The sequence below is a fragment of the Pleurodeles waltl genome, chromosome 8 (assembly GCF_031143425.1).
Source record: "Pleurodeles waltl isolate 20211129_DDA chromosome 8, aPleWal1.hap1.20221129, whole genome shotgun sequence".
NCBI lineage: Eukaryota > Metazoa > Chordata > Amphibia > Caudata > Salamandridae > Pleurodeles > Pleurodeles waltl.
Genome location: NC_090447.1, coordinates 62197102 through 62210024, shown reverse-complemented (window position 1 = coordinate 62210024; position 12923 = coordinate 62197102). Strand labels below are relative to the sequence as shown.

Genomic DNA, 12923 nt, shown 5'->3' with positions numbered 1-12923 from the left:
TCATCTTCTGCAGGGGAAAGGGTGCTGGTGGCCTGTTGGTCCTGTGGCCGGGCCTCCTGGCCACTAGCGGCAGCGGAAGTGGAGGGCTGTTCAGATGACTGGCTAGTGGCAGGGGCCTGCTGATGTGACACTGTCTTCCTCATAATGTTGGCCATGTCTGCCAGCACCCCTGCTATGGAGATCAGGGTGTTGTTGAAGGCCTGCAAGTCCTCTCTGACCCCTGATACTGTCCCTCCTGCAGCCGCCTGTTCTCCTACACGTTGTCTAGGATCTGGCCCATTGTGTCCTGGGAATGTTGATAGGATCTCTAAGAGTGCCTCCTGGAGAGTCGTTCCCTGGTCCTGTCCTCCCCCTGGCGCACAGCAGTCCTCCCAGCGTCCCTGGTGGCTTGTGCCTTTGTCCCCTGAACCGTGTGCCCACTGACTCCAGGTCCCTGATTGTCTTGGGTGTGAGGTGTGGCCTGCGGTCCCTACACAGGTGTTCACACTGCTGATTGACGTATCCTAGGGACAGAGGTTTGGGGATGCTGGGTGGGTGCTGTGATGTTGGATCCTGATGGGGTAGGCTCTGTGGCGGTCTGTGACTGGGCCTGGGTGACCGTCTATCCAGTGGTCCCTGATGGGCCAGGTAGATCGTCCAGATCCTAAAGACCAGAGTTACTGTCATCACTGTGGGCCTCTTCTGTTGTAGGACTGGATAGTGATGGCACCTCCTCTCCAGTGACATTGGCTGGGGCACCTGCGGGGATTTAAATGATGTATTATGCTTCATGTGTATGATATATGGTACATCCCTGGCTTCCCCTGTATGGTTGGTGTTGCCCTGCCAGCTTTTACTTGTGTATGTTTATGTATGGTGGGATTGTTAGATTCCCTATGCTCTGCATGCTTTAGTGATGAGTGTCCATGCAGGGCTGTGAGGGGTGTCCATGCATTGGTACAGCATGCAAAGCTTGGCATTGCGATTAGTGCAATGTGATGGTGGAGTGTGTGGGAAGGAGTGGAGTGATGGGAGTGAGGGTGATGGCATGCAGGTATGGGGGTGATAATTGTTGAAAGTTGACTTACCAGAGTCCAGTCCTCCTCCAACTCTGGCCAACCCCTCAGGATGCAGTAATGGCAAGACTTGCTCCTCCCATGCTGTGAGTTGTGGGGGAGGAGGTGGGGTTCCACCGCCAGTCCTCTGTATAGCGAGCTGGTGTCTTGCTGTTATGAATGTTCCTTTCCCCGTAGGTCGTTCCACCTCTTCCTGATGTTGTCCCTTGTTCTGGGGTGCTGTCCCATGGCGTTGACCCTGTGCACAACTCTCCGCCATGGCTTCATCTTCCTTGCTATTGATATTTGATGCACCTGTGCTCCAAATAGGTGTGGATCTACCCTGACGATTTCCTCCACCATGACCCTTAACTCCTCCTCAGTGAAACAGAGGTGCCTTTGTGGCGCCGTGGGTGTTCTGTGATGTGTGTTGGTGAGGGTGTGTTGGGTAATGTGTTAGGGTGGGTGATGTGGAGTGCGTGAGGGGTGTATGGGTGTGGGTGGTGTGTGGCTTTAGTTGTCGCAGTGGTTTTGGTGTCAGTCTTGTGCCAATGATTTGTATTCGTAAGGGGTTGTGGGTACTGTGGGTGTGTGTTTTATAGAGCTGTGGGTGTGTGGGTGTGGTGTGTGTGTATGGGTTTCAGTTGTGTGTTGTTTGAATTGTCCAATGTGGTGTTATTTTTTATGTGGGTGTCCATAGTGAGCGCGCGGTATGTACCGCCAATGGTTTACCGCTGCTTAATGGTAAGTTGGCGGTCATCAGCGTGGCAGTCAGCGGGATTTACCACCAATGTCATAATGAGGGCTTATGTCCTTAATTGTGACATCTGTCAATAAATAAAAGGTTCTTGCTTCAAGCGCCCACCACAGACACCCCTTTTAGTTGCTAACAAGCCTATGCAGTGTGTGTACCTGGACCACTGCATTCTGTTAAGTTCAGGTGGTGCATATAAATATATTCTACAGGCTGTGGATTCTTGTTCTAGATTCCTTTGGGTGTGACAACAGCGATCAGTTGACATATACACTGGTATTATGGATTTATCTTTCTGTGGACATATGCAGTCATTGCATTCCATTCGGACTAGGGCCCTGCTGTTGCCCGAAAAGCTTACAGCGACACAGTGGGAGCATTGGGTGTAGCGGTGAATTAACTTCTCCATATCACCCCAAAGGAAATTCGGTAGTGGAAAGAAAAAAATGAGACTAAAAGCAATCCTTAACAGCTAGACCTATAGATTCAGGTCTGAGATGGATCATCACCTATATGAGGTCCAGAGAGCATTAAATAATCTGCCTAGAAGAGCTTTGGGAGGACGTATCCCAATTTAAGTCCTATTAGGCATCTTCATGTACATCTCAGATCTTGATAGTCCTGGTGAAGTGCTGGCAAAAATCCCATTTGACATAAATGAACATGACACTGTCTTACAGGAATTTCAACAGTTTCATGATGAACATTCCACCACGCATGCCCCCACTTTGGGGATGAGGGATTCAACAACTTCCACTGGCTGGACTCCCAAAATGGGGGATCTGGTTTGAGAAAAGGTCCCTTTGAAGACGTTTTTCCCATCCTACCAAGCCTGTTCTTGGAATACAAGGTACAAGAACTGTAATTCTACCACAGCTGCCTGGTTCCAAAGACAAACGTTTTTGTCTCTATTGATCACATAAAATTACATCACGTGGCCAATACTGCACAGTAGACCATTAAGATTCCTGGGTGGTACTCTTTCCCCTCTCACTACCATACAGGAGATACCTCTTCAGGCATTGAACAATGCTAAAATTGTTCCCCCTATGTTGGGGGAGAGCGAAGAATGAACTTTTGTTGATTCCATTTATCGGTACAAGTACAAGAAATGTCCAAAATGTGTATCTGCAATTTACTAATCAAGCACACATCAATGGGATTGTCAACGACGAACCACCTTTGGATCCATCTACCTGTTCTCTTGCGCCTGCACCAGCTCCAGTTTTTGCACAGACTGCCTTTTGGTATCACGCCGACATAGATGATTTTTCTTCAACTTTAATTACTGCTTCAGTACATGCTATACATTAGCTTTTCAACTGGCTTGAACCTACGTATTTGATTCATCCACGGTATTTCCTGTGAATTATATTGGCATTCCTTGCTTTTCTCCTATGGATTGGATTTCTTATTGTCTTCTTTTTGCTTATACATGGGTTTTATTTTCCTGAGCACTCTGCTGTTGAATTGGTGGATGAGGTTTTAAAGCCTTATTTGTCTACCCATAAAGTGTGAAGAGACTTGTCCCTAGTCAGCATTTCCAGTTCCTGACACTTCGAGTTCCTGACAGGATTGTCTGGGATAAAGTTCCATATGAATTATTTGGTCCTTCTTAAATTATACAGATTCCATGTGTCTTTGAATTGTCCTTGAAGACATTGTTACACAGGGTGTTGTGTCCGATGATTGGGATTGTAAAATAATTGATTCTGTGCTTTCTGAACTTGATTATTATATTGTATTTGAAAGTGAAGATATGTACATAAATTCTGCCAATTATTGTGATGTGTTTTGTTACCATTATTATGGACACCATTTCCTACAAAGAGCTAATATGTCACAAACTGTTTTTAACTATGCACAATGGGAACATTGTCCGACTCCATCAGTGAGAAGTTATAAAACTTATATAAAAAAATGCACTTACTTTTCTGGGCATGATGCCAATACTCCTGAGTTATATTATTTTAAATAGCCAACAGAAAAAAACAAGACAAACTCTTCTTACAGATACTAAATTGACTTATTCAAATGAATTTGTTTGCCAGTTGTCTTTCATTTCCTATGAACATTGGAAAAAGACAACTGACTCAAAAACAGTTTAGGGAATGAAAGATTGGCAGAAGAAAGTGTGGAATTCCTTATTCAAAGCATGCTGCATTCCATTGCAAATGATTTTCTTCAACAAAACTGTTCGGCAAACAACTTACCATATGTTAGCCAAGGTTAAAGAAATTAATGTACCCAGTATTCCCTCATATTCAAATTCTGAGAATTGTCAAAATGTTGTAAATTTTAGAGAAGACCAGCTCAATGGTATGGCTAAGAATGGTACATTGAATTGACCACTTTCAGGTCCCAACGGGTGGTTATTGTGGCCAGTATACACAAATGGTTGTCATGCATATTTTATTAACTCTTCACTGGGTTTTAGAGCAAGCAGACTGGACTCTCGTTAGGTCACCACATATAGCGTGGGCAAATTATGTCAGCAATGGCTTCAACACTCTGCATTACCAGCTGTAAAATAACATCTCTCTCTCCTGTCCGAGGACATAGACTTACAAGCTTTCTTTCTAGGTTCCAGAAAACCAGGCTCCAAAGGATTTCTGTATAAAATGTAAAATGAAATATGGAAGTTTTCACAAATGGAAGCTTCTGCTCATTTAAGGAAAATAGATAAAAGAATATTTGGAGAGAGCATTAGCCGTTGTTGATACTGGTATGAGCACACTGTCCACTTGCATTTACACATTAAACAACAGTGTGTCTTCTGCAAATGACATTATTCAAAATGATATATCAGTTTTACAACATGGGCAAAGTCAGCTTAAGTCCATTATGCAGTTGAGTCGGTCTTTACAAGTTCTTAAGGTGAATCTCGTACCTTGGAAGCATGTAAATTCCAAAGGGTTATTTGCCCAATTGAACCCCAGATAATGGCAAAAAAGGAAGTTAGTCACACCATGCTTAATATAGAGAAGTTAGAAAAGTTACCTTTTACAGTAGCAGAAATACCATCATCAGTGTGGTTAATACATGGGGTGATATTCCTCCCGATATCAACCTTTCAATTATATTAATGTCTGAAACAGTTTCCAATTGGTAGGTTTCAACATCTAGGAGAGAGATATATTCTTGAGGTGTGGGAACTGCCTTTCGATTACAAGTTTATGAGTGGGGAAAAATAAATTTTTCCAGCTGAAGCTATTGAGAGAATTCTGTAAGCCATTCAATGATTTGTAAACAGGTGGCATTGCATGGCGCATGTAATGTGTCAGAGGCTAATTTAATCTTCTACTTGAATGGTATTTCCTTCTCTGACATTCGCCCGGTATTTCAGTTACTTTTGAATGGGAGTTACTTGATGCTCAGTGATCAAGGCTGTTGTGGGATGAGAGCATGTGTCCCATATGTGATTTCTGTTGCTCAAATAGTGTCCTTCTGTGGAACTGTACTTTTCTTACTCATACAAGTGATGAAAGTAGCATACTTGTGGCCTCATATTGCTACTTCTGATGTCAATTTGAACAAGCTGAGCAGAATGAAAGCACTATTGTTTCAGGAACACATGGCACTCACATCTGCCCAAGAAACCTATGACCTACAAGTGGCAAGGTCATCAGCAGAGATATAATCCCCCTTAAATACCAACTTCCAAAGAAACTTTGGTGAATTGGTAAATCACATTTTCAATATATCTAACACCGTAAGGGTTGTACACTTTTTAATGGCCACTGGGTCTGGATTTACAAGTGCATTCCAGACTGTTTTTAGAATAATACCATCAGCCATTCACTTTTGAGTATTTTGGTAGCTTTCCCAATAGTATTAGCACTAAGTGGCAGTTTCTTGCTGATGCTATTTTTGATTCGCAATGTCTACCCCCATCTCAAACAAGAAAGGTGATGGAGCTTCCATCAGCCCAACTGTGTTGTGATTGTATGATGCAGTACTTTGGAGTATTACTGTTGGAGGAACTTGATGAAGACTGCTCTCTGTCTTTTGGACCAGTGTTCTGCTGTATGCAGTATGTTTTCTGATGTTTATGGTCCCCCTTTGAGAATGCAATGGAAGTGTGTCTTATTCAACAGCAAGTCATTTTTATGGGCATGATTCTGATGATGCTCTGGGTAAGGGTTCATTTCTGTGGTTGTACTATGAAATTGTGATTGCTCTGTGATGCATTCTACAAGCCTTCCTTAATGGCCCAGGTTGCTGCAGCTCCAAGAGACACTGCACGGAATTCTTCCCCTTCAGCTATGGCAATCTTTTAGATGAGCTCTGATGGTGATATTGTCTGCTGCAGTGGCGTCTCTCTTGGATTCCATCTCCACTGATGTGTTTGATGTCCTCATGCAGGATTCCAATGACTTTTAATTTGGCCCACTTTTTATCAAACTGAACTATTTTTTAATTTAGTCATATATTTTTTAATTGTTCTGCTTGTCGACATGGGCGTTCTTTGTACATGTTTTTAGTATGTTTACAATTTGGTTTATTCCTTTTAGGGGATATTAGAATCCACCCTCCACAATGGGCAAGGAGAGGGTGCTGTGACGATCCTTTTAGTACCCGGGTTGGGCCCCCGTCTTAATTTAGTTTCTCAACTTGTGCCTTTATATATTCATTCACGTTTTCATTCATATTTTAGTGAGTCTGCTTTTAGCAGTTAGTTACTTCATTTGAGGAAGACAAGATTCACAATGCACATTTAATCAACCGTTGTACCACATGTAATCTGGACCTTTGTCCAAGGCTGCTCCGCACAGTACATGATATGCTAACTTGTGTTGACAGCCCAGGAGGCAGCTTCTATCTCCAACACACGGCATTACATCAGAACTGTTCTTTGAATGATGTATGGATCATTATGTACTCTGCATGTAGGTCCAAGAAGGGCTTTGCGGTCATGATCATCCGGGGACATGTACTACACGACAGAGCTTTGCTGACACTGGCGCTGACTTTTCCGCTACCTGGAGGATTGCCATCCATGCAACAGACAGACCCCTGCTATTCAATTCAGGTATGGAGTCTGGGCTAATCCCTTAGCTTGGGCCAGGCAGAAGGTTACAGCCATCATGTTCTCAGATCTAGACATAGGGTTTTGGTAGGAACCTCTAGAGTATCTAGAGACACACAACATGGTGAGGTTGCTTATCTTTTCCATGCTTATTGGAAAACTCGTTACTTTGCCTTGTTTCATCTGTCTTATTATCGCAGCACATGCTTTTTACACTAGAATACGTTTGCTTCAATAAGTGTATTGAAATCCAGTTTGCATTTTTTCTCTTGCCCTGTAATGCCTGAATAACCAAGTGAAAGAGGTATGATCTATTTCCACAACTTCTCTGAGGAGTCAGAGTGTCAGAGTCAAGTTGCCACAAATCACATTTTACCCCAACAGGTTTGGAGGTTTGTGTGAGGCATTGCCAGCCTGCCAGGAGTTAGGCCAACAGCTACCAAGCAACATAGGTTGCACTCAGTCTCCCACGCCCGATGATGCTGCCATCCAAAACACGTAATCCTAATACCAATATCGGAATCTCATAACAGACCTATACCCAGGTTTCCAAGAAAATGACGAAGTGCAACGCTGTTCCTTTATTTTCAAAATGCAGGGATGCGCTGTATTAACAACAACGCAGTGCACCCCTGTATTCTCCCTGCACTGGTGCTAAATCTGCTGCTGAGTGCCAATACAGCCAACCTTGCACCAGAGTGCAAGGATGGCTGCATTGCAGTGTAGATTATGTTTGGGGAGGAAGGGACAACTTCCTGCACAAAAACAATCTTCAATGGCCTTTTGCTCTCTCGATGTGTGCTGCTGAATGCAGCATACATTGAGACAGATAAAAACTAGGAGAAATGAAAGCATTTCTCCTTGTTGTACCATGCTAATGCCACACCAGGGAGAGCGTTAGATTTTGCCCCTGCCTCAGGTTTACGAAAAAAAACTCGTAAATCGGGGGCAGCATCAAAATTCAATGGGTGTTGCTGTGGCATGCCCGCTTCCACACAAAGTGCTGCGTGTGAAGAGGCTGTATTTACAAGGTGGCGTTAAGCCACAAAAAGTGGCTTAACGTCAACTTGTAAATATGGTGCAGTGCATAGCACTACTAGAGCGTCGCTAAAAGTGATGCTTTGGTGGTGATAGGGCCTTGTAACTCTGGCCCCTAGTTTATAACGTCTAGATTTGACTTGCAAAAATGCATAAAAGTCAATATTGTCCAATTGGAATGTTTGTTGAAGCTCTGCAAAAGAGGAAGGAAAAGAATTGGCTTTATATAGATCTTCGAGTAGACATATTCCATTACTGGCACAAATTGGGTGATATTTTTGTTTTGAAAATAAAAAAAAGCAAACTGTTTGGAGCAGTGCCCCATCATGTAGCCAGAGCCCTGCACCAAACAGCTATGAGCATTGACAGGAACCTGCGTGATGGCACTTCCTGACAATGCTTTATGAATGACCGCTAGCTTGGTGGTCATTTATAAATCTAGTGAGTGGTCCCTTCACAAGAGGGATGGAGTAATCCACTATATGATATAAATTAAACCCTATTTGCTCAAAAATGGTCAAGCAGATTTATACCAAATTATGAAGAACCTTTTTTCTGAGTAAAGTTCTAACCTTTTTCCAAATAAAGTGTAAGTCAGCTTAGCCATTTCTTCTGTGTCAAAGAGAAAATTGTATTATGGGATTTACCATGGGAAATCACATTTTTGGGACCCACACTTTAATTAGCCACTCCTCCCCCATGTAGTGGATCTGTGTGCCTCTTTACGCGAAAGTGCTGAGGAAGATGAACTTTTGTGGAATGCTTTGTGCAGATTTGTCAAACAGCACTAAGGTTATTAGAAAAACAAAAAACAATCTTGTTATATAAACTTTAGTATAACTTTAGCTACATAGTGGCTACCATGTTCTTTAAAGAGTTGTGTTTTCAAATCTTTCGTAAATGGGATTGTGTTTCAGTATCTGTGAATTGCTGTGTGAGCTGCTTGACTTACTCCAAGTTGAGGTTGGAGTACATTTACTATAGTTTTGTCACCTTTAAGGTAATAATAATTTAGAAATGTTTTTTCTGAATAGCAACAGGCTTAATGTTTTGTGTGTGGATTTTTATAGTTGTCAGCCCCTCTCTAAACCCCTCTTTAGTTTACACTATATGCCACAATTTTGCAGTAAATAATTCTTGTTTTGCAGCCACTTGCCTTTGTCCTTCCCACCTTTACTGCTAAAACATAGGGTTAAAAGTATGGAGATCTCTACCATCATGGCAGAGATCACTGTACCAGAAAGATTGTTGAGGCAGAGGTTTAGGTTGGTGCCCCTACTTTAGTTAAAACCAATTTGTAGTACATGAATACTACTACTGTAGTACTACTCACATTCTACAAAATGCAGTTTGTAATAGGCCCCAGAGTCTCCTTTGGAGTAGCTTGGTGAACCTAGTTCTTCAAAAGAAATCTCTGGATCATCTCATGGATCATCTCATGATCATCTCATGGAGGTCATATATAACACACCTAAAATGTGTTGTGATTTTAACCCACTATTAAAATTGCATATTGATTTCAAAGTTTGTGCTTTCACTATATGCTTTGCATACACATTAATATCACCAGGAATCCTGAGGATACAGAAATTAAACTTTGGCTCTTGTGCCCTATCATTGAAGAGTACAGAAACATTCTAGTGAAACTGAGGTTGGTATCAAAATGAATAGGAATTCTGTGTTGCACTAGCTGAAATACTACATTGAAATAACAGTAATTCAAATTTAGGGCCTGATTTAGAGTTTGGCAGATGGGTTACTCCATCACAACGGTGACATATATCCTGTCCGCTGAAATATAAATCTCATAGGATATCATGGTATTTATATTTCGGTGGACAGGATATCCGTCACCTTCGTGACTCAGTAACCCCTCCCCCAAACTCTAAATCAGGCCCATAAACTTGTTTTATATTCAACATTTGACACTGCTACAAGAGTCTAATATTAATTACTAGTGTCTCACTTGTCTTCTCCTCCAATTCTGAACTCAGCATCTAGAAATCGTTGGTTTCAAGTGTTCTACATTGACTGTAATATCTTCTTCCCACCATGACTCAATCAAAAAGGGAATGGAGAGTAGAGAATCCTCAGCCATACCACTAAATTCAGGTATTTCCTCTCTGATCTAGAATTGAGTAATCAACCTTCCAGCCTACCCCATTTTGCTGGTGATACAGGGATAAGAAGAGGTAAATACTTCTCTAAGATTTTCCTCTCCACCTATTAAATGCCTTTCCAGTAGCTAAATCTGCAATTTTGTCTAATAAACTTGTGAATATTACATTTCATTCCCAATTTCAGATAACGTCAATGGTGCGGTTGAATACACATAATTTACCTTCCTTTTCACCTGGACAGTAGAACGGTCACCACAACATTACGCAGTGCTCTAAGGAGACCAGCCCAGATGCCAAAACATCTAACCTAGAAGAAGTATAGCACCCGCTAATCTACCATTCCTACCTCCATGGCAGTAGCAGCCGAATGGCCACAGATAACAATCTCCAGCCTGTCGGCCTCTATTGTACTGCCGGTGGAATTTTGAGCCTGCTTACCGCCATGGTTTTCGTGACGTTCTCAATGCCACGAAAACCATGGCAGTAGGCCATACCAGTGACAGGGAATTACTTCCCTGTCACTGGTAGGAGTCTCATCCACCCCCCAAATACTCCCCAGACACCCCCATCTCTCCTCCATCCACGCTCCCCCATTTCGATTCCCCACCCCCACACCATACACACACTCACTCACACTGGCATACACGCATTCATTCATGCCTGCATCCATTCATTCCCGCACACATCCGTACACACATTCACACTAACACGCAGAGACACATTCATATTTCCATTCTTACATGCATTCTCACACCTGCATACACCCACACAAACAACACTAAACACACAGTTGCGTTCACGCACACACACACAGATTCATGCACACAACCCCACACACAACACCCCCCTCCCCTGTCGGAAGCCCAACTTACCTACATCCATCTGGTCTTCAGGCAAGGAATGGAACGGGGAGCTGCTACCGCCAGCAGCGCCCACCGCAGAACACCGTCAGGCCATATTATTTGTCATAATACAGCTGGCGGCTGTCTACTGGCATGGCGGTGCTGGTGGTAGCAGCGCCACCTTAACACCATCTGCCAGTATGGCCACAGCCGGAATTCCGCCCTTCTTGTGGCATAATATGGCGGAGGGATGTTAGCTGCGGTGACGGTCTTTTGGCGTCTGTTGCCGCAGCAGTAGGTGGCTTTTACTGCCAATGTTAAAATGAGGGCCTATATTTGGATGAAAAGTGAATCACAGGGATTTTTTACACTTCGGAGTTCTGAGTGGCATCAGAGGCAACTTGAGCTTCTCTCTCATTATCTATTTCATGTCACACAAAACCACCTAGTGAAAATGATCCCCATAATTTAAAATTTGCTATGTATATTTCTATATATCACTAATTCAGTTTGTGTTGGTTATGAGTTTTCCAGCCAGGTAGTCTGGAGCATGTGATGCAAGAGGTCTTCAAAATAGTACAGACTTGTAGTTAGAGTTTGTGTAGTTCAATGATGCAGTAATTATCTTTGTGTTATGATGTCCCTGGCAACAGCACATAGAGCATTTTTCCTCTGGTCCAGAGAGAAGTCAGTGATACCATATTGTAGGGTGTTGCGAACCTCTGGGTGACCCAAGAAACTGTCTCCCCATGTGAGGTGATTGTGATATCAATATTGTTTATATGTCTACCTCTGATCTAGTGTACGTCCTTCTGTGATAGCATGACTTTCATAATGTACCTCTGTGATATTAAGTCATTTATCAACATGCAAATCTTAATTTCTTAACAAGCTACTTTCTTGAATTTTCAATTTTAGATCAACTGAATGGGATGTTGACATTTTTGTTTGCTATCAGCCATGTCATCAACTAATTCAAGTCTTCCATCTTTTATATTAATGGGAATTTTTGGCACAAATGATGAGCACGTCTGGCTATCTATTCCTCTATGTGTATCGTATTCTTTCTCTCTTATTGGGAACAGCCTCATCATCTTCATTGTAAAAGCAGACATGCAGCTTCAAGAACCGATGTACTTTCTATTATCGATGCTTGCAGCCACTGATCTAGGCATGACTCTGATAACTTTACCCACTGTGCTGGGCGTCCTGTGGTTTGAGTTTAGAACTATGAATTTTAATGTGTGCCTGACCCAGATGTACTTTATTCATTCACTGACTGCAACGGGATCTGCTATTTTGGTGGCTATGGCTTTTGACCGATACGTCGCCATATGTAACCCTCTGAGGTACGCGTCCATCTTACATCCAATGATATCAAAGATCGGACTGGTGGTTCTAGGCAGAGGTGTGATCATCATGCTCCCACAACCTTTTTTACTTACAAGACTTGATTATTGTGGCAACAAAAAGCTCCATCATGCATTTTGTTTCTTCCCGGATCTGATGAAGCTTGCCTGCACAGACATTACCATAAACAACATATATGGTTTGTTCACAGTCATACTGACATTCTGCTTAGATTCAGTAACTATCCTCTTTTCATATCTCATGATTTTGAAGACTCTGCTAACTTCAGCATCTAAGGAAAAATCTCTCAAGGCCTTCAGCACTTGCGCATCCCACATTTCAGTTGTGCTGATATTTTACATCCCTCTGATTGGCCTAACTATGGCCCACAGGTACGCTAAAAATGCTTCCCCTCTTCTGCCTCTTGCCATGGGCTTTGTCTACCTCTGCATTCCACAAACGTTGAACCCAATTATATACAGTATGAAAACCAAGCAGATCCGCAATGCACTCCGCAAACAACTGTTTTGAAATCAGATCAATTGTCAATCACAATGCTGAGCTGGAAACATAAATAAAACACATTTATTTGCATTAGTAAAATAAGAATGAAGTGTGTGTGAGGGTGCGTGTGTGTTATATTTGCCGCAGTCCGCTTTATAACCTTCCTTACTATCAAAGCACATGTGGAGTTAGAATAGTAAATACTCACTTCATTACGGTCCATGGCCAGTCCTCATAATTAAAGGCTTGTTA

The 12923-nt window shown here is 42.5% G+C and overlaps 1 protein-coding gene across 1 annotated transcript; it reads left to right on the top strand.

Moving 5' to 3' along the window:
- Positions 1-11777: 11777 nt before the first annotated feature.
- LOC138249444 (olfactory receptor 51G2-like) lies at positions 11778-12698 on the top strand. Its single transcript, XM_069203404.1, has one exon. The coding sequence runs from the start codon at positions 11778-11780 to the stop codon at positions 12696-12698; it is 921 nt and encodes a 306-aa protein (XP_069059505.1).
- Positions 12699-12923: the final 225 nt, after the last annotated feature.